The sequence below is a fragment of the Choloepus didactylus genome, chromosome 4 (genome assembly GCF_015220235.1).
Source record: "Choloepus didactylus isolate mChoDid1 chromosome 4, mChoDid1.pri, whole genome shotgun sequence".
Taxonomy (NCBI): Eukaryota; Metazoa; Chordata; class Mammalia; order Pilosa; family Megalonychidae; genus Choloepus; species Choloepus didactylus.
Window position 1 is genome coordinate 165,668,801 of NC_051310.1, and position 23,784 is coordinate 165,692,584.

General features: G+C 37.4%; 1 protein-coding gene across 7 annotated transcripts in view; it reads right to left on the bottom strand.

Annotated features, from left to right (window-relative positions):
- Window positions 1-23,784, bottom strand: part of HECTD1 (HECT domain E3 ubiquitin protein ligase 1) — a 129,915-nt gene that overhangs the window by 43,233 nt on the left and 62,898 nt on the right. For all 7 annotated transcript variants that reach the window (XM_037834739.1, XM_037834743.1, XM_037834745.1 and 4 more), the window contains exons 9-12: window positions 20,283-20,397; window positions 17,845-18,019; window positions 12,013-12,151; window positions 11,624-11,794 (exon numbers count right to left, since the gene is read on the bottom strand). In XM_037834739.1, the coding sequence (XP_037690667.1) occupies window positions 11,624-11,794; window positions 12,013-12,151; window positions 17,845-18,019; window positions 20,283-20,397 (600 nt within the window). The remainder of the gene's footprint in view (window positions 1-11,623; window positions 11,795-12,012; window positions 12,152-17,844; window positions 18,020-20,282; window positions 20,398-23,784) is intronic.

The following is a 23,784-nucleotide window of genomic DNA, read 5'->3' on the forward strand; positions in this document are numbered from 1 at the left end:
AAAAAAATTTCAATATGGTCTCTGGATTGGATACTATTTTTACAACATTAAATTTCCTAATTTTGGTAACTGTTCTGGGACTACTTAGGAGAATGTCAGAAGATGGTGGGTTAGGAGAGGCAGAGCAAAAATTCCCCTTCATGAAAAAGACTAGTAAAGGCTAAAAAGCGCTCCAGAACAGCAGCTCCAGGGTGCCACCAGCTGGACAGGAACTCTATACCAAATAGTGGCGACCTAGCTGGAGAGGCAGAGAGATGGCATCTGAAAGGACCAGTGAGTGTGTCTGGCCCAGACCACTGCCAGGGACGGGCAGTGGGAGCCAGATGACAAGCACAAGAGGCAGCATTTTCCATGCCCCATGCACCAGTCTCAGCAGGTGGCTGGGGAAATAACCCTTCACAACCCACTGCTGACAGCTCCCGTGCTAGACTGGGGACTAGTGCCGGTAGACGAGCACAGAAGGGAACAGCTTTCCATGCATTGTGCACTCATCTCAGCTGTTGGCTAGGCAGACAACCTTCTACAGTCCCGTGGCCATGATCTCCTGTGCCAGCCAACAAGCGCAAAAAGGAGGAGTATTCCACATTCCGTGTACCCAACTCAGCAGTTGCCTGAGGAAATAACCCTTCATAGCCCATGGCCAAGAGCTCCCAGGAGGGAACTCAGGACTTGGTGGATTTGTGTAACCACACTATCTTTTCCTCCACGGAAGCTGTCAGTGTGCATAGCTGAGAGGCAAGGGTACCACACAGAAGTTCCAGATGCCCCTCCCCAACCCAAGAGACTCGAGGGCACAGGGGGGACCCGGACTACAGTGCATCTCAGCTGGAGACGTACCATAAAACTCCTAGAAAATAATGTATGGGAACATCTTCAAGAACTAGTATTAGAAGGTAGCTTCTTAGACCTTACAATCAAAGCACAAGCAAAGAAAGAAAAAATAGATAAACAGGAACTCCTCAAAAGCAAAAGCTTCTGTACCTCAAAGGAATTTGTCAAAAAGGGGAAGAGGTAGCCAACTCAATGGGAAAAAAATATTTGGAAACCATACAACTATAAAAGACTGATATCCTACATATATAAAGAAATCCTACAACTCAACGACAATAGTACAAACTACCCAATTATAAAATGGGCAAAATATATGAAAAGACATTTTTCCAAAGAGGAAACAGAAAAGGCTAAAAAACATATGAAAAAATGTTCATACTCAATAGCTGTTAGGGACATGCAAATCAAGACCACAACAAGATATAATCTCACACCAATAAAAATGGATGCCATTAAACAAACAGGAAACTACAAATGCTGTAAAGGATGTGGAGAAACTGGAACTTTTAAGCATTGCTGGTGGGCCTATAAAATGGCAGACTAGATACTGTGGAAGACAGTTTGGTGGTTCCTCAGAAACTAGATATTGAGTTACCCTACAATCCAGCAATTTCACTTCTCAGTATATAAAAACCAGAGATCTGAACGCAGTGACACAAACAGACATTTGCACACCAACGTTCATAGCGGCATTGTTCACAATTGCCAAGAAATGGGAACAACCCAAGTGTCCTTCAACAAATAAGCAGATAAACAAAATGTGGTATACACATACTATGGAATACTATGCAGCAGTAAGAAGGCACAAAGTCCTGAAACATATGACAACATGGATGAACCCTGAAGACATAATGCTAAGTGAAATAAGCCAGACACAAAAGGAGAGAGATTGTATGTTACCACTAATGTGAACTCCCTGAACAATGAAAAATCAGTGTATTATAATGTAGACTACACAGGACTTAGAGACAGATAGAAGCTAGTGAAGGGGGAATGATAACCTAATATGTACAGACATGAAACTGAGGATGAACTTAATGGTATGAGAATGGATAGAGGTGACTATGATTCATTAATGGGATTATACATGTCAGTGCCACACTGAAGATGAACATGATCGAAAGTTGTTTAAAGGCATGTAACCCACAGAGTAGCACTGCAAATATAAATAAGTGTTTGCATGATATACTTATAAGGTATGACACTGGTATAACAAGTTAACAACAGAGTGGTATATGGAAAAATTATCGATTAGATATTATAGACTATAATAGGAATATCATACTAGCAATACACTAATACTAGGGATGAATAAGTAGTGGCTATGGGATGTTTTGTGTTATGATAATTGTTTAAAATAGAGAGTGATGATTACTGTACAACAATGTGAAGATAATGTGAGATATCAATTATTGATCTTGGACAGAACATACGTTATGTGAGTTAGGAACCCCATACTTAGTAAGTCAAGCCCTCGATCTTGAAGCTTGTTCTTGTGAAGCTTATGGCTGTAAAAGGGAGGCTAAGCCTCCCTATAAATATGCCTAAGAGGCACCTCCAGGGAACCTTTTTCTTACTTAGATGTGGCATTTCTCTCTCTAAGCCCAAATCAGCAAATAAATTCATTAACCTCCCTGCTATCTGGGACATGACTCTCCCTGGTGATGTGGGACACAACTTCCAGGCATGAGCATGGCCTGGACATCAAGGGACTGAAAATGCCTTCTTGACCAAAAGGGGAAAAGAAATGTAACAAGACAAGGATACAGTGGCTATGAGATTTCAAATAGAATTTCAAGAAGTTATCCTGGAGGTTTCTCTTATGGAAGCTCCAATTAGATATGCCAAATGGCCACAGTATGCCATGCCCTTACTAACAGTGGTCCTGAAATACCTAGGTCCCTATCTGAGATTCTATAAAAGTTTCACTTACTAAGTTTATCTCTCAGAAGCTTAAATCCACCAGAGTGTTCCTGTATCAGACAAGTCCTAAAACCCATAGGCAACAGCCTCTTTAAGATCAACAATCAGATGCAAACTATTTCCCATAAAGTTGACACCACTTTTCACTATGAACAAGTTAGGGTGGTCTCTGCAATTAAACGAAAGGAAGGGGTAGCAACAAACAAGATAGGATTTAATAAGGGATTACGAATACTGAATCTCTACATACATACATACATATATATTAGATGCTAGGGTATTAGAATAGTTAGAAGGAAATAACTGAAAATGTGGAACTATAACCCATAACATTCTTTGAAATTACCTACCTAACTACTTGTTAAATTGTACTTTGAAAGTTATCACCTTTCTACACAAATGTTATATTTTACAATAAGGAAGCAACTGAAATTGTGGATCTGTAACCCTTAACATTCTTTGAAATTTGCCCTCTCACTACTTGTTATATCATATTTTAAGGAGGAGGCAGGGCAAGATGGCAGCATAGGGAGGTGGGGAATTTGGTTGATCCCCTAGAGCAACTAGTAAACAACCAGGAACAAGAAAATAGTCTGGAACAATGGATGGGGGGACATCCGTTACTGGACAACATTGTACAGCAGTCAGTAATGGGTAGAACGGCTGAGATCGCAGTATAGAATCTTTAGTAAAGCTGCCCAAACTGTGGAGCTGACGCCCCTCCCCCTCTGGCATGGCAGGCTAAGTTGCAAAACTTTGCTGTGGGAAAAAGAAGCAGTCCTTGCTGGGAGCAAGGGAATGTAGTTCAACCAAGGTCCAACTGCAGTTTTAATTAACAAATTCTGACTACTGAATACAGGCTATGAGCACAGATAAAACCTGAGCAAGCAGGAAAGGAACCTGAAGGTTTACCCTGGCAGAGAGGAAGGAGGGCTGGTGGGGAAAAAAATACATAAATAAATAAAAATAGAGGCTTTTAGAGTCAGCTGAGATCAGAATACTGGAAAAGAGCTGTGCCCCAAGGAAAGGGGCACACAGAACTGGGTACCAAACCAATTCTGGATGTTGCCTGGTGAACTGGAAGGCAGGGGACTGGCTCTGAAAAAGTGACTTCTTCCTTTTTTCCCTTTTTTTTCCTCTTATTCTAGGTAGCTCATTAGAGAAAGCCTCAGGCATTTTCAATTGTCAGCAGCAACCCAGGCAAGGGTGGAGTCAAGACAGTCAGAGAGTCCAAGGAAAAACTCAAATGTAAGAGATGATTCCCTAAAGGGCTTATCTTCCCTAAGAAGAGACGGGGGCAGGGACCAGCTCATGTGACTGCCCTCCCCCAGAGAACTCAGACTCCAGGGCCTTGGGTAAAAAAAAAAGAAAAAAACAGGAACAGCTTAAGCCTGGCTTTTGACACCCTTGGTTCCTGACAGGGACAGGATCCACTGAGAATTAAAGGGACCACATCTCTCTACACAGCTGAGGAACTGCAGGCTGAAAAGTGCCACCTGCTGGGCAGGAATAGGAAAAGCCCAGAGCCTAGAGGCCTCACAGGAAAGTCTGACAGTTTTCTGTGTCTCATCCTCAGGGAAACCTGATACTGAATACAGCCTCCACCTGAGACCTGGGCTCGTCTGGTCTGGGAAAATCTGATTGGGGTAATCAAGGAAACCAGAGGCCTAGAAAACAAAAAATTATAAATTACACTAGGAAAAACGAAGGTAAGGCCCAGTCAAAGGAACAAACTTACCCTTCAACTGAAATACAGAACTCAAACACCTAATTATTAATCATACAAATCATCTAAGACAATTCAAAAATCAAATCAATGAATTGAGGGACGATACAGCAAAAGAGATGACAGATATAAAGAAGTCATTGCGCAAACATAAGGAAGAACTCAAAAGTCTGAAAAACCAATCGGCAGAACATATGGGAATGAAAGGTACATAATAGAAGAGATGAAAAACACAAGGAGACATACAGCAGCAGATTTGAAGAAGCAGAAGAAAGGATTCATGAAGTGCAGGACAGGGCATCTGAAATCCTACACACAAAACAACAGATAGGGCAAAGAATGGAAAAATACAACCTAGGTCTCAGGGAACTGAATAACACCATGAAGTGAACAAATATACATGTCATGGGTATCCTAGAAGGAGAAGAGAAGGGAAAAGAAGCAGAGAGAATAACGGAGGAAATAATCGCTGAAAATTTCCCATCTCTTACAAAAGACATAGACTTCTAAATCCAAGAAGCATAGAGTACCCCAAACAGAATAGATCCAAATAGACAGACTCCAAGACATTTAATAATCAGATTTTCAAATGTCAAAGACAAAGAGAGAATTCTGAAAGCAGCAAGAGAAAAGGAATCCATCACATACAAAGAGCCTGATAAGACTATACGTGGATTTCTCAGTAGAAACCATGGAGGCAAGAAGAAAATGGTATGATATATACTTAAGATACTGAGAAAGACTGCCAACCAAGAAATCTATACCTGGCAAAACTGTCCCTCAAAAACGAGGGAGAGCAGGATATGACTGCCGGGGATGAATCTGGACCCGGCATCGTGGGATTGAGAATATCTTCTTGACCAAAAGGGGGGATGCAAAATGAGACGAAATAATTTCAGTGGCTGAGCAATTTCAAATGGAGTCTAGAGGTCACTCTGGTGGGCATTCTTATGCACTATATAGATAACGCCTCTTAGGTTTTAATGTATTGGAATAGCTAGAAGTAAATACCTGAAACTTACCAAACTCCAACCCAGTAGTCTGGACTCCTGAAGATGACTGTATAATAATGTAGATTACAAGGGGTGACAGTGTGATTGTGAAAAGCTTGTGGATCACACTCCATTTATCTAGTGTATGGATGGATGAGTAGGAAAATGGGGACAAAAACTAAATGACAAAGGGTGGGATGGGGGGGATGGTTTGGGTGTTCTTTTTTTACTTTTATTTTTTATTCTTATCCTGATTCTTTCTGATGTAAGGAAAATGTTCAGAAATAGATTGTGGTGATGAATGCATAACTATATGATAGTACTGTGAACAGTTGATTGTATCCCATGGATGACTGTATGGTATATGAATATATTTCAATAAAACTGAATTAAAAAAAAAAAAACAAAACGAGAGAGATTAAAATATTTTAGGACAAACAGACACTGAGAGACTTTGTGAATAAGAGACCTGCACTTCAAGAAATATTAAAGGGAGCACTACAGACAGATAGGAAAAGACAGAAAGAGAGGTTTGGAAAAGAGTGTAGAAATGAAGACTATCAGTAAGGATAAAAAGAGAGAGAGAGAAAAAAAAATTTAAGATAGACATAAAATCCAAACAATAAAATGGTAGACAGTAGACATTACACCAAGTGAAATTAGCCCAGAAACAAAAGGATGGATACTGTTATGGTCTCATTAATATGGACTAACAATGATGAGCAAAATTTGAATTGAGAACACAGGTTATCAGGAGATAGAAAGAGGTTAGAGGCGGGCATTTGATGCTGAAGGAGTACAGAAAGTTCAACAGGACTGACAGTATAGATCCAGAAATGGATAGCACAATACTATGTGATAGCAGCACAATATTAGAGGTACTCTTAACAACGAAGAGAATTAGTACACTTTAAAAAGGAAGGCTAGGGGCATGTATGACACCAGAAGGAAAGAGAGAAGATAAAAATTGGGATTGTATAACTTGTTGAAACCTAGAGTGGTCAATGATGGTGATTAAATGTACAAATATACGAATGTTTTTAAATGAGGGAGAACAAATGAATGTCAACATTGCTAGGTGTTGAAAACTGGAAGGTATAGAAGAAAAAATACAATCAATGCAAACTAGAGTCTATAGTTAACGGTAACATTGAAAGATGCTTCCATTAATTGTAACAAAGGCAATATACCAAAGCTAAATGTCTATAAGAGGGAGATATAAGGGAGTGACATGGGATTCTTGGTGGTGGTGATGCTGTCTGACCTTTTCATGGTATTTTATTTTCATTTTTCTTCTACCTTTTGTATATTTATTCTTCATTTTTTTCCTCCTTTTCCTCTTTCTTTGGGGAAGAGATGGAAATGTCTGTCATATAGATTGTGGTGGTGAATACATAATTATGTGATTATACTGGGAATCAGCGATTGTTTACTTGGGGTGGATTGTATGGTGTGTGAATGAAACTGTTGAAAAAATTAAACAGAGGGATATAAGTGCTGAAGAAAATGTGGTGAGGGATGGATGTATTCCCTGTTGGTAGGGAATCAGAAAAGCACAGCCCAGCTGGAGGGCAGTATTTTGATTCCACAGGAAGCTAACTTTGGGGTTCCCATATGGTCCTGCAACCCCATTACTGGGTATATACTTGGAAGAAATGAGAGCAGGAACATGAGTGGACACTGCACACTGGCGTTTATAGCAGCCATATTCACAATTCATGGAGGTGGCCTAAGGGTAGGTACATCGACTGATAAACGGTATGGTGAACTGTGGTGTATACGTACAATGGAATTCTGAGCGTGGCAAGAAGAAATGACGTTGCGAGGTATGCACCTAAGTGAATGGACCTTGAGGACAGTATGTTGAGTGAAATAAGCCAGAATCGAAAAGGCAAATATTATAACTAATATGGACTAACTATAATGTACAAACTCTGAGAACTGAATCTGAGAGCATAGGTTATCAGGGTAAGGTTTATGGTAAAGGTTCCTAGATTGTCAGCTCTTATAGCAATCACATCTATTCATGAGTTGTACTGGATATCTCTAAACTCCGAGATGCTGAGCTGTTTGTGTAAAACCTGGTCTATCCCTGTAACTGCGGGTATCTGTGTGACACTTGAGACTCAGACAGTTTGCCAGCTATGAATGTCAGCATTACCCCATACAGCAAATGTTAAAAAGCTGAAAAAGAGATCAGACTTCAATTAGAGATATGAACAAAATGGACTTGATTAGAACTAAAGAAATCAGACTAAAGGGAAAAGGGTGATATTGACCTTGTTTTAAAACCCCAACTTCTGTGAGAGACCAAAGGAAGAAATGTTTATTGGTGCAAAATCTATACTTTGGGTAGCACATTACATAATTTAACTTGTATGATCAGTTTATTCCAACACCATAATTACACGGAACCTTGAAGAGGGGACAAGATCTGGTTGGTTTGTAAAGGGTAATGTGAAACACCGATGCATCTGAGAGTAATTTAGGCAGAGAATAAAAAGTATTTGCGAAAATCCCTTGAGGGCCTGGGGAAAAATGTGGAAACATTAAATTTCCCCACCTGGGGAATTCCTGATATTTTCGCAAGCATTGGGAAATACCATTGTAGTAGGCCAAGTCCTCAATCTTGGGGCTTGTCCTTATGAAGCTTGTTACTGCAAAGGAGAAGCTAAGCCTAGTTATAATGGTACCTAAGAGTCACCCCCAGAGAACCTCTTTTGTTGCTCAGAAGCGGCCTGTCTCTAAGCCCACTTGGTAAGTAAACTCCCTGCCCTTCCCCCTATCTGTGACATGACTCCCAGGGGTATAAATCTCCCTGGCAACATGAGACATGACTCCCGGAAATGAGCCTGGACCCAGCATTGTGGGATTCAGAAATAAACAAAATAAAGCTTCAATGGCTAGGAGATCTCAAATAGAGTTGAGAGGTCATTCTGGAGGTTATTCTCATGCATTATATAGGTATCCATTTTTAGTGTAGTAGAATAGCTAGAAGGAAATACCTGAAACTGTTGACCTGCAATCCAGTACCTTTCATTCTTGAAGATGATCATCTAACTGTATAGCATATACAGTGTGACTGTGTGATTGTGAAAACCTGGTGCCTCACACCCCTTTATCCAATGTATGGACAAATGAGTAGAAAAAAGGGAAACAAAAAGTAAATGAATAATGGGGGGAAAAGGTGTATGAGATGTTTTCATGTTCTTTTTTACTTTTATTTTTATTCTTATTTTTTGGAGTAATGAAAATGTTCAAAAAGCTGATTGTGGTAATGAATGCACAACTATGTGATAATACTGTGAACAAATGATTGTACACTTTGGATGACTGTATGGTACGTGAATATATCTCAATAAAATTGCTTTTTAAAAATTGTGCTTTGAAACTGATTGTGTTTTAAAACTTCAACTTCCATATGAGACCAAGGGAAGAGATATCTATTTGGTACATGTGCCAGTTTGAATGTATTGTGTCCCCCAAATGCCATTATCTTTGTGGTCTTGTGTGGGGCAGATGTTTTTGGTGTTGGTTGGATTTGCTTGGAATGTGCCCCACCCAGCTGTGGGAGATGATTTTGATGAGATGTTCCCATGGAGGCATGGCCCCGCCCATTCAGAGTGGGCCTTGATAAGTGGGGCTATATAAATGAGCTGACTCAAAGAGAGGGAAACGAGTGCAGCTGGGAGTGATGTTTTGAAGAGTAGCAAGCTTGCTAGAGAGGAACGTCCTGAGAGAAAGCCGTTTTGAGGCCGGAGCTTTGGAGCAGACGCCAGCTGCCTTCCTAGCTAGCAGAGGTTTTCCGGACACCACTGGCCGTCCTCCGGTGAAGGTACCCAATTGCTGGTGTGTTACCTTGGACGCTTTGTGGCCTTAAGACTGTAACTGTGTAGCAAAATAAACCCCCGTTTTATAAAAGCCTATCCATCTCTCGTGTTTTGCATTCTCCAGCATTAGCAAACTAGAACAATACAGGATCTAAATTCTCTAAACGGTACAACTCTACAGTCGATTTGTTCAAACACCACAATTGCATGGAACTTTGAATAGGAAGTGAGATACGGTAGGTTAGTATAGGCTGGAGTGAAATAGTGACACATCCCAGAGTAATCTGGGCAGATAATAAAAAATACATTTACAGCCTCCCCCTCCCCAGCCCCGAGGATCTGGGGGAAGGTGCGGATGTGTTGGACATCCTCACCTGGACTGGTGTTGACGTTGTCACAAACATTGGGACTGGCGGTTTGATGTGCTGAGCCCTCAATCATGGGACTTGCCCTTATGAAGCTCATTACTGCAAAGGAGACTCTAAACTTGCATGTAATGGTGCCTGAGAGTCTCCACCTGAGTACCTCTTTGTTGCTCAGATGTGGCCCTCTCTCTCTCTAACTGAGCCATCTCGACAGGTGAACTCACTGCCCTCCCCCCTACGTGGGACCCAACTCCCAGGGGTGTAAATCTCCCTGGCAATGCAGAATATGACTCCTGGGGATGAATGTGGACCTGGCATCATGGGACTGAGAGTATCTTCTTGACCAAAAGGGGGATGCAAAATGAGATGAAATACTTTCAGTGGCTGAGAGATTTCAAATGGAGTTGAGAGGTCACTCTGGTGGACATTCTTATGCACTATATAGATAACACCTCTTAAGTTTTAATGTATTGGAATAGCTAGAAGTAAATACCTGAAACTACCAAACTCCAACCCAGCAGTCTGGACTCCTGAAGACAATTATATAATAATGTAGATTACAAGGGGTGGCAGTGTGATTGTGAAGACCTTATGGATCACACCCCCTTTATCTAGTGTATAGATGAGTAGAAAAATGGGGATAAAAACTAAAGGACAAATGGGGTGGGATGAGGGGATGATTTGGGTGTTCTTTTTTCACTTTTATTTTTTATTCTTGTTCTGGTTCTTTCTGATGTAAGGAAAATGTTCAGAGATAGATTGTGGTGATGAACGCATAACTATGTTATCATACTGTGGACAGTGGATTGTATACCATGGATGATTGTACGGTGTGTGAATATATTTCAATAAAACAATTTAATAAAAAAAAAAAGAAAAATTGTGCTTTGAAAGTCGTAACTATTATACATATATAAGTTAAATTTCACAATAAAAAATCAATTAAGAAAAAAGAGAATGTCTTGGTTTTTTTGTGAGGTATCTAAGTTTTGAAAGGGGCTCTCTGACTGTTTGTTGCTTAGATATTGCCTCTCTCTCTCTAAGCCCATGCGGCAGGTGAACTCACTGCCCTCCCCTCTATGTGGGACATGACTCCCAGGGGTACAAAACTCCCTGGCAACCTGAGACATGACTCCCAGGGATAAGTCTGGGCATGGCATCATGGGATTGAGAACATCTTCTTGACCAAAAGAGGGAAGCAAAATGCAACACAATAAAGTTTTGGTGGCTGAGAGATTCCAAACGGAGTCGAGAGGTCACTCTGGAGGGCATTCTTATGCACTATATAGATAACCTTTTTTAGTGTTTAGCGTACTAGAATAGCTAGAAGGAAATACCTGAAGCTGTCGAACTGCAACTCAGTAGACTTGATTCTTGAAGACAACTGCTTAACTACATGGCTTACATGGTGTGATTGTGTGACTATGAGGAGCTCATGGCTCACACTTCCTTTGTCCAATGTATGGACAGATGGGTAGAAAAATGGGGACAAAAACCAAATGAAAAACAGGGTGGGATGGGATGATGGAATGTTTTAGTTGTGCTTTTTTACTTTTATTTTTATTTCTTTTGGAATAAGGAAAATGTTCAAAAACTGATTCTGGTGATGAATATACAACTATATGATGGTACTGTGAATAACTATACACTGTGGATGATTGTAGGACATGTAAACATATTTCAATAAAACTATGCTAAACTGTATTCAGCTTCCTCAGTAATAGGATTTGTGAAACGTCAATTTGGATAAAGGGTATTCTACTATTTTTTTTTACTATATTTGCAATCTTTCTGTAAACTTAAAATTGTATCAATAAAATTTTGGAAGAGTGACCAAATTGTAGTACTATTTCATAGCGTCAATTTGTTTTTTCTTCTAGAAGCCATCACAAATTAAAATTAGATTTCCTCAAAAGAAACCTTATTCCTAATACCACTGCAATTAAGATCACTCACTTTTTCTGGTTTTGATTCCTCTTCATTCTCATCATCAGAGGAAGGACCTGCCAAAGTTGACACTTTGCTAATTACACCAAGCCTGGCTAGCTGATCCAAAAAAATATCACCACCTTTATCCACTAAATCTCTTATGATCTGCAAAGCTAGCAAGTGACCATCATCGTCATCCTAAAAAAAAAAAAAAAAAAAAAAAAAGGAATCAATGATTGCAAGGAAATTAAAGGAAAATTAAACTAAGTTTAGTTACCTGGAGTATACAAATGTAGCAATTTGGCACAGACAAAATGATTTACAGAAATAAGGACACATATGAAATTTCTTTACTAAACATGATCAAAAGGGAATTAGAGTTACAGGAGTTTCAAAAAAAAACATAAGAAACTGACCTCTTGATCAAGAACAGTTGCAGTGATTTCCACTAGAATTGTAGGCAAATTGTGACCAACATCAGAATCGCAAACTTCTTTTAAGAGTGCTTCAGAGCAAAAATGAATCATTTTTCTAATTAGAGCAAGACTTGCTTTTCTTGAAAAGAAAAAAAAATTATGAAGCCATGATTAAAAGCTGAAATAATCCAAAATACAACTACGTATTTTGCAAAATACAACTAAAAAATTCAAAGTTAAGTTTTGAACACTCTGCTGGGAAAAGTAAATTTAATAAAAGGACACAAAAACTTAAGATAATACTAGAATTATTTCACATTTACTTTTGAGGTCATTTATTTTCTATTAATATATCAAACTCACCAAAAAGGACATTACTTTATAATTTCCTTAAATGTGTTATCTATTTTACATTTACCCAGCATAAATGTTAATGCCTTAATTTTAGAAAATAAATAGAATAGAAATACTAAGAAAATAAATGCTGCCAATTTTAGCTAGTCTTAAATTTCCTATAACCCAAAATACAAAGCTCTTACAACTTAATACATCCGACAGATGTGAAACAAATTTTGAATTAAAAGTATTTTTGTCCTTTATCAAATTTAAAACCTGTATTCACCATAACAATATTATCATATACATTAAAAATAAGAGATCCTAGTAATTCCACATGCCTAAACATTCCCACTATACAACTTGGCATGCCTCCCTTTGCTTCTATTCACCCATAACTGTGCCTAGAACATAGGAGATACTCAGCGAAATCACACAAACTAACCTCAGTTTTATAACAGGCAACCTGTTCTTTTAAAATAAAGTACACATAACTTAAATTACAATATCATAAGAGGAAGCCAGTCTATTATATCATGGGAAATAATTTAACAAATATTTTCTGAGCATCTAGAAATATTCCAGGTACCAAGGTGAAGATATCATTACCCTTGAGTGGAGAGGCAAAAAAATCGCTATTGATTTCCAAGAGATGCACTTGACACACATTATTCGCATGTAAATTCGACTTTATATGCCTCCTCTCTCGACCTGAAATTCATAACACTAAATATTCCTTAATTAAATAAATGTACTTTATCACAAATACAAATATATTACAGAAAATGGTGGGAGGGATTCAGCAAACTACCCTAACAGGGTTAGTTTCTATCAGTTTTTGTAAATGGCTACTTACATTCGTTTATAAAATCACTATTTACGTATACCTGGTTTATTTCATTAGCAACAGCATAAGTGTTTATATGTCATCTATCTATCTATCTATCTGAATTATCACATGCTGACCTTTTATTATGAGCCAGCAACCCTTTTGTACATATACTTTAAAAACATTACACCTCATTTAATCCACCCAACAAACTCTATGTAGTAGGTTTTATTATCTCAGTTTTACAGGTGAAGAAACTGAGATACAGGAAGGTAAAGAAGTCTAATAAGGCCACAGAGCTGATAAACTACAGAGCATGAATTCAAACTCATATCTTAACCATTATTCTATATATAATATTCATAACATAAAAATTTCCTGCTTGAACACTACTACATGAACTAAATTATGAACATTTAGCTTACAGTCTTTTCTATCATAACTAACACTGCCTATTTTTGAGGAAATTGCTTTTTGTATTTCTTCAGTAGAGAGGGATTCTTGTGTCTGAGTCTGAACACTTTTACATATACCTACTATTTATCAATATTGAATCCATACTGATAAACTGATCCCAAAAAAACTAACTAAAAATATCACCAGATACAAACTAATTCAGTATGATATCATTCATTTTTATTTATTTCAGTTTCTTAAAATTTTAATGGATAAAATGTCTTTTTTTAATGTTTAGTGAGAGTATACATTTTATATATTAGTGAGAGTATACATTTTTCCATGTTAGTTTTTTTGCTATTTCTTCTTGAGCACTGTGTCTTAATGTCATTGGCTAATTTATTTAAATGGGCTCTGTTTTGTGAATTTTTTATTTGCTCTTCTTTTTTTAATTAAGAAAGTATCCCTTGGTCGTTTTATTAACAAATAACAAATAGTCTTATTTGGATTAAGACTGTATTCTGGGGCTTTTATTGCTATTGATCATACTGTTTTTGACATGGAGTTTGAAGTTTATAACATGGAATACATTTTAAATGACAAATGTGACTAACATTCAAGTATATTATCTATTTGCTTTCCTTTGGTTTTATTTTTCTAATTTTTAAAAAAACCCACCTAGAATTTTTTTAAGTAATTTGTTTAAGTATAGAATCTAACATAAAGGTCCAAATTGACTTTTTTATCAAACTACAAAGCAGGCATTCTAATACCACTTATTAAATGATCTTCCTTCTCCCAAATGAACTGGGAAACCTTCATTATAATACTTTCAATTCCTACACATAATATGTTTTAGTTGGGGGACTGGACTACTAATCTCATTCTATTCCACTGACTCTCTCTACTCCACTGATTAACATACCCTTGTGCTAATTATCATAAAGAGTTCATTACTAAGATTTGTTCTAGCTTTGAGATTTTAATAACCTCGCCTATTTACTCCTCCAGATAAATTTTGGGATCTGTCAGGCTATAAAACAAATTCTGTAGTTATTTTCTTTATAACTGTATAACCTATAAATTAATTTTGTAAGAATTTATATCTTGATATTATTTAATATTCTCATCCAAGAACAACTGTTGCCTTTATTCAACAAATTCTGATTTTTTTTAATTTTTTTTTTTTTTTAATAAAAGGGTCCTCAAGGATCTCTGGTTGCCAAAAAGCAGGCTTGATCTTTGCCCAGTACTGGACATTAACTCCAAAGTTGTTTACTTACTATGTAGCCTTTCTTCTAAAACAAAGTGGAGAACTCCTCAGTCTAATATCTTACAGAGAGAATATTCAGGTTTATACAAACTAATCCACACTGATACTGCTATTCTCTTGTTTTGAAGCCTTCCCTGACTTGTTGTCTGTTTTATTTCATTAACAGACATTGTGCATAGGCAAATATTAGATAATGGGTAATGCCTATATATATGTATATATTTATATCCTCCTCTATCTGAACCAGTAGATATGATTTACTCTTCTGACCAAATTTTAATCTGATATAGTAAAAACTTAAGTTGTAACCTAAATTGATACTGCTAAGTAAAACCAAAAAATGAACTACATTTTCCAAATACTTCCAATATATTGGGTACTATGCCAAACACTTAACACAATATCTAATTTTTATTTTCACACCTGAAGAGAATAAAGTATAATTACCCCATCTTAGAGAGGAACCAAGTGAGATCAAGAGGTTAAGTAACTTGCCCAAAGCCATCCATCTAGGAAATGGCAGTGCTAACATTTAAATTCACTTTGAGCTGACTCCAGAGTCTGGGCTTTTAATTAAGACATATGCTATCTTTCTAACCACAATTAAATATGTCTGCTAATCCCTACCTGAGAGAATTTAGCATCAACTGTGCTAAAACTAAAATTTTCTTTAGACAACCTCTAAACATTTAAAAGGATGATTAAAAATAACCATCCAGTAAAGGAACTCTGGTACACAGTGGCATACTTGATCATTTTCTGATGGCCTCATCATGAAGCAGTTCTATGTCAAATACAAATTAAGATTCTTTTACTGGCATGTCGGCAAGTGCTCTAAAATTTTCAGATGAAATTATCTTGTTCAAAATTGAACTTGTTCATTTTTAAAGATGATTCACTTCCTTTATAAAATGTAAACTGTGGCCTCACAAACACCTACACCTTCATAGTTGTTTGGAGAATAAAAACCAAGCACTTAAATGTTCACAGTCATTGATTTTTATGCCACATCTCTCCTATTTAAAGCAGACTGTTCACATTTTAATGTCAACTCATAATTCTGGAATTTGAGGTACCTGAATACTTCAAGACTGCATGTTCTACACACCTCCTAAACTTAAAATGACCAAAATCAGATTCTCTTTCACTCAGCCAGAAATCTGAAGTCTGGCAGTTCATATTCACACGTTCATTCCCTTCAACTCCCATGACTACTTGGTCACCAACCTCCATGCAATCCACTTCCCAACCTCTTAAATTTGTTCCCACCAATACCCAGTCCCCCTGCCACTGTCTGAAGTTACTATTGCAATGAAACCTGAAGTAGGTCTCTTTCTATTAGCCCTCCTCCAGTCCTTTTCTTCACCTTGTTGCCAAAGTGATCTTTATAAATTATGAATCTAACTGTGTCAAATTTCCACACAAGTCTTTAATAATCCTTTTTTAACTATGGAATAAAGTCCACAAAGGCCTTCTTAAGTCATAAAAGGCTCCTGCCTACCTACTTAACATTATTCATTGAGCTTTTCAAACATATCCTGTACTACAGCACTATTAAAACACTTGCAATATGGCAAATTCATATTCATTCAATCATTCAGTAAATATTTATTGAGGACCTACTAAGTATCAGGTCCTATTCTATACTTCCTTGCCTTTGGAGGAATTCAGCAGTACACAAGTAAGGTCAGTTCTCATGGAGATTACTTTACAGGGGAAACAGACATACTTAAAAATACAATCAAAGAAGAGCAAGATTTCAGATGGTATAAGCTCTGTGAAGTCAATAAAAGGACATGGAAAGCTGGCTTAGTGATAAATGTACATTAGGTGGACAAACTTTCAAGGATGAAACATTTGAACTGAAACCTGAATGATATGAAGCAACCAGTCATTCAAAAGATCTAAGAACAGAAAGTTCCAAGCAGAGGGAAAAACAAGTGTAAAAAACCTAAGGAATGAACGTACTTGGGAGTGTTCCAAACCAGAAAGAAGGCTAGCGGAGTGTAAATGTAATGGGTTAGAAGTTAGATACTACTAGATGAGATAAGAAAGTCTGGCAGCACACATGTAAGGCATTGCAAGCCCACCCGAGAGAAAGGAGTTGGGTTTTAGTCTAAGGCCAACTGGAAACTATCGCTGGGTTTAAACTGGGTAGTGATGTGATGTAACTATGATTTTAAAAAATAATCTGGCCTAATACGTATGAAGAGATTGTAGACACACAAAAAAGAAAAAGACAAGGGAGACTGGCTATGAGGCTACTGCCACAATCAAATACAGACAGTCATAGTTTGGACAGAATACTGGCAATAGATGGATAGAAATGGCAAGCTATGGACATGTAAAGGGAAAGCCACCAGGACTTGCTGATGGATTAGCTTGTACTTCCATGCTTTTACACACAATGCTATCCACCCATGCTTCCAAATCTGTCTGTCTGGAAAACTGTTAAGAATCCTTTAAACCCCAATTTCAATCTCATTTCCACATAAAATCTTCTCCAATTGGCTCAACCCAAGTAGTTTTTAAATCATCTATATTCCCAGAGAACTCTGACTTCATGTCTTATCCATCACTTACCTCTCTGTATTGTTACTCACCTGTTTTCCTAACAAACCTACAGGGTATAGTAAGAACAAAATTTCATTTGTCTGGGTAACTCCTCCAGTGACCATCTCACAGTGATCCTCAAACAGGTTTCCATAAAGAGCAATAAGTGTTTGCTGTACTTATCAAAATTTCTCTACAGAGCTGATATTCAGAAAGCTACAAAAATTGTGTTAGGCATCTAGTTCTCTTAATTTTCTAAACTACTTATTGTCTTATGTCAGATCATCAGAAGACAAAATATGGCTCCATTTCTAATCTAGTTTTTATTCTTACCATGTATTTTTAATATTAAAATAAGCCTCAAAATCCTTCAGAAAAGAGGAATAAATAAAATTATATAATTCATATCATTTAACTAACAAATACAAATAGTAGGAATAACTACCTTATTGAAGGCAGCATAGTTTGCTGAAATGTTTGTGCAAACACTGGCAATAACCTTTTCAAGTATATAGGTGCCATTTCTGGATCTCCTTTGGGTTCATTACATTCTTCTTCATCTTTGTTTGTATCTTTCTTTTTCTTGTCATCTCCTTTATTAACTGGGCACATCCAATCACCTGCAGACAAGTTATTGTTCAATGAAATAATTTTTTGGAAATTTTCTCTTTCAAGGAAAAAAATAATAAGATGTATCCAAATTGAAATTATAATTATTTCTAGTTAACAATAATTAACTGAAATTGGGACATCATATTCATCAAAAGTATTTGTAATAATCCTAAAAAGCATTAGTAACTCCAATGAAATGAACCACAAACTAAGGAGATAATTTTAGATAATGGACTTGGTTTCAAAATGTATTTCACACAGGTTCTACATTCATAAACTCAGTGAAAACTTTAAAATTTGGTCAAACACATGACTCCAGCCCACACCAAGTAGAACAAAAGAACCTCCTAACTAAGCTCAGCCAACCCACAAAATAATGAGAAAATGATCGTTGTTTTAAGCCACTAAATATTGGGGTGGTTTATTACACAACAACAGCAAAACAATATAGCACCTAGGGGAAAAGACATTGCCACAACATCCCTAATCATCATTATTTGCAAAAGCATTGTTATTTGCCAAAGTAGGTACCTACTTCTTCCTTACACAAACCTTTCCCCTTCAACCACAATCATTTATTGCCTCTACAATCTGATTTGTTCAACTTTCTACACACATCCTGAACCCCACCTGTGTAGTTTTTCTGTGTGATTTCTTTAACCCCTTTCACTCTTTACTCTTAAGGCTACATCTGAACTTTGAACCTACTTCAAGTATTTCTCTATTCACTGTGTAGTAAAAGCCATTTGTTTCCCATCCCCTCCTTTTATCCACAATGTCTTTTTCACTTCCACATCTTCAATATAAGCACTGACATAGTCAGCTACCATTACATTTGTTAATAAATAAATGCATTCTAACCTTTGCATCTTTACCCTTTCCTGAACTCCCTCTGCTCATGAGCATCTGCATGGGGTTTTTCCTGACCTCCCTGACCATAGTAACTTCTTATTCTATAACCCACTTTATGTGTAAAACTCATTTAAAAATTTTTTTTTAAATTATGTTTAATATCTCTGGTCCTGGAACACAAGGTTTCCCATTGAGTCTTCACAGCCAACATGCAACAAAGCTCAGCTCCTTTCCCCACACTATAACTTGTATCCATTCCATTTCTGGCAACCCTGCAATGGTGGAAGTGCTAATACGGTCGGTCAGAATGGTGGACTTTCTAATATATTCGGTCAGAACCCATAACAAGTAGGATCTTAGACTCAACTACTGTCCTCCTGCCTCCTGCCTGGCAAATATACCATCTTCTCCCTTCTTTTCTACCACATGGATCTGAGATGGTAAGTACACAATTTGGAAACTTATAACACATAAAAAGGTACTCCTCAGTAAATGGGCCTCAAGATACAGATTTTATAGGATTTAACAGGAGAGGGAAAAGTGAGTCCCTAATACAGACCCATGTCCTAGCCAAATGTTCCATCCAGCTTATATCATGAGGTCTTCTAAAGTAGCTCTCAATAATCCCCAACTCCTGGTATTCACACTCTTGCACAATCCCCACCTCCTGAGATTAGGCAGTCCTAATGGCTTGCTTCTAACTAATAGAATATGGCAAAGGTGATAAAATATTATTTCAGTGATTAGGCTACCTAAGACTGTGACTTCCATCTTGTTAACAAACTCTCTGCCTTTCTGGCTTTGAGGAGGCAGGCTATCATAACGGACAGACTCTCACCAAGGGTAGCCTCTTACCAAGAGCCAATAAGGAATGGAGACCCTCAGTCCAACAGCCTACAAAAGTGAATATTGCCCACAACCATATAAGTGAACTTGGAAGCAGATCCTTCCCTAGTTAAGGCTTCAGATGAGAGCCCAGCTTTTGTCCACTTTTTCACTGCAGCCTCAGGAAAAACCATTAAACAGAGGACCCACCTAAGCCATGCCTGAATTGCTACCCACAGAAATTGTGAGATAATAAATTCTGTGCTATTTTTAAGCACATACACACACAAATTTGGTCAAAACTTGCATACCCTACCTACATAACTCCCAACTAATCTTTACCTGACATTCCCAATATCCTTTGACCTTCTGATTTGTTCATTATGGAATCATGCACCATAATCTTAAAGAATACAAAACAGTACATTGTTAAAGGTTTACCAAATGTAAGTGTGTACAGCTACATAATTATTTGACCTCATAAGAATACTTTGTTTATATAATATCAGTAAAATAAAATAAAAAGCTACTTCTATGGAAGTGAAGCTGAAAAATAACATCAGAAGGGTTAAAAGCAAAGTATTTACTACTCACCTGGCGACTGTAAAATAGATACTACTTCACTATGGCCCCTTTCTCGAGCTTTATCTAGTGGAGTTTTCCCATCTTCATCTCTTAGATCTGGGTTTGCACCATGCCGGAGCAAAGTCTATAGAAGAAAAGAACTTAATTTGAATAAAACAATCAACATCTTAATTTTTCCATAATACGCAACTATGCAATATAAGATTTACCAGTCTTAAAAATGACAGGAAAACCTCAGAGCATTCCGGTTGCTGGCCTGCCTTCCTATCCCTGTCCCACTCAGGCTGTGTTCTTGGTATGGGTCCGTGGTGCAGGTACAGAGGGAGCTGAGTAATCCTTACACACATACTGTGGTTCATGTATGCCTGTACCAATCTATCTGAACCATGTCACTCATTTCTGGCTCACCGTCCCAGAACTTGATCTACATGCAGTAGCAGGTGAAGACACATAAATTAGTCTACGACATAATCAAATTGCAGCAGACTAGGGCAATGAATTACAGACTTTAAGACATACAACAGCATGCCCGGGACTGGGAGGAAAGACTATTCCATAGTGAGAAGTGGGAGTGTTCAGATCCCTATATTGGGGAGAATTTCTAAAACAAAAAATGTATGCCAGGACAAGAAGCATGCTCAAAAAAGACCAGAGATGACCTTAAGCTTTCTTCTCAAGCTGTTCTTCACGTTGATAGTAAAAAAGCTAAGCTCTGAAGGAGAGCACCAGCCAACACATAGCAAATATGCAAAGACCATGAAAGTCGTGTTTGTTTCTTTATGTTAGCTCCTGGCACTCAAAGAAATCACTGTCATGTCACTAGCTGAACACAAAGTTAAGGAACAAATATCTGAGGTATGAAATTGTAGTGCTATATTAAAATATTAAAAAGGACAGGGTCCAAAAAAATTTACAAACCATACAAAGAAACAGAAAATGATGACCCATTCAAAGGAACAACATAAAACATGAGAAACCATCAACAAAGAATACCAAACATACGATACATGAGATAAAGACTTTTAAAAAATGGTTTTAAATATACTGAAAGAGCTAAAGGAAAGCAGAAACAACAAACTAAATGATATCACTAAAACGATGCATGAATAAAATGAGGATATCAATAAAGAAATAAAAATTATAAAAAGGAACCAAGCATAAATACTACAGTTGAAAACCACAATAACTGAAATCTTAAAATTCCCTGAAGGTGTTTAACAGCACATTGGAGTAGACAGAAGAAAGAATCAAAGAACACAAAGATAAGACAACTGAAAGCATTCAGGCTGAGGAGCACGGCAAAAAAAAAAAAAAGAAAAGGAAACGCAAACACAACCTAAAAGCCCTATGGGACACTGACAGGCATACCAATATATATATTACAGGAATCCCAGAAAGAGAAGAAAAAAGAAAGGAGTGGAAAAATATTCAAAGAAATAATAGCTGAAAACTCCCACACGTAACGAGAGACATCAATATAGAAATCCAAGGAACCCAACGAAACCCAAACAGGGTAAGTTTGAAGAGTTTCATGAACAAACACATTGTAATCAAATTGCCAAATGCCAAAGGCAAACAGAGACGCCTAAAAGCTGCAAGAAAGTTATGCGTATTGTACAAGACAGCATCAATAAAATTAAGTGATGATTTATGATCAGAAATCATGGAAGTAAGAAGGCAGACAGAAGACATATTTTAAAGTGCTGAAAGAACATAACTGCCAACAAGGAATTTTTTATTCAGCGAAACTGTCTTTCAAAAACAAGGGAGAGATTAAGACATTCCCTGAAGAACAAAAACTGAGGTAGTCTGTCACTACTAGACCTGCACTACAAGTAATGATAAAGCTAATTCTTCAGACTGAAAGGAAAAAGAGCTGACAATACATCATAACAACCTAAAGAAATAAAGACCCCCGTAACAAAAATGTTCAAAATTTGATTGTGGTGATGAATGCAAAAGTACATGCCAATACCATGAACCACTGACTGTACACTTTGGATGATTATCTGGTAAGTGAATATATCTCAATAAAATTGCATTTAAAAAAAAAGAAATAAAGATCTCCAGCAAAAGTTAATTATATAAAAGGTAACTACATGGGTATTTATAAAACCATTACGGTTTTGTTTTGAACTCCAATTAGACTTTCACATGACCTAAATTGTAAGTGCACAAAGAGAAATGATAAATATATAGCTTCGGACACACAATGTATAAGGATGGAATATGTGACAAGAACATAAAGGAGAGGGTGAGGGGTATAGGAACATAGGTTAATATATGCTATTGAAGTTAAGTGGGTACTAAATCAAACAGATTGTTATATATTTAGTGGTTGAATTTAAGCCCCAAGGTAACCACAAAGAAAATATCTGAAAAACAAACACAGAGGAAATGAGAGGCATTCGAATGGTTTACAACAAAAGATGAACTAAATACTAAAGTAGGGAATGACAGAATTAAGGGGAAATAAAGGTTTAAGACTAGCAAAAACAAAATGGCAAATTGGAGAAAATGCTGCATTACCAGTAGCTACCTGAAATGTAAATGAATTAAGCTCCAAGTCAGATTGGGAGAATGGATGAAAAAGAATGACTCACATATGTGTTGTTGAAAAATACTCATCTTAAATTGAAAGACACAATTAAGTTGAAAGAAAAAGGATGGGAAAAAAATTTTCATGAAAACAGTAACCAAAAGAGAGCTAGGGTATCTATACTAACGTCTGATGAAAACAGACTAGACAGAAACTCTTATAAGGGACAAAGAAGACCGCTATATATTGATAAAAGGGTCAATTCATCAATAAGATATAACAAATATAAATATATGTGCATATAACAAAAGAGGCCCAAATTATATAAAGTAAACACTGACATATTTGAAGGGAAAAATAGATGGCTCAAAATTAACAGGAGGCCAGCTATTCATTCTGGAAGATGCAAGACCACATGGATCGAGAAGCCTGCCGTCCAAGCCATTCAGCAGAGGTCCCAGAAATGTGAGTAAGGCCATCTCACACCCTGCAGCCAACCCACGGAATCATTAAAAACAACGACTCATTGTCTTACACTACTGCCTGTTAGAGTAGTCAGTTACACAGCAAATGCAAATTCATATAGTGGCAAAGGGCTAGGAAGATGGCGGATTAGGAGACGGCAAAAAAAGTCTCTGTGGAAAACACTAGATGAAAGATAGAAAGTGCTCCAGAATACCTGTTCCAGCGATGCACCAGCTGGAGAAGATCTGCTAAATCCACAAGGACCGTGCACTTGGTGAAAGTGAGGGTCTGCATTCAGAAACAAGTGAGTGTGCTCGAGAACGAGGAGCCAGGCCGCAGCTGGGAGAAACCGGGGGTTGGCATTTGGAGACGGATTAGTTTAAAAACCCAAAAATGGCTGCGGATTTGGCAGCGAGACAGTCTGGCATGGCGGGAAGTGCTTCCCACAACCGTGCACACGCCTCAGTATCTGGCATGGATGATAGCCTTTCGCACACTTGCAGCTAA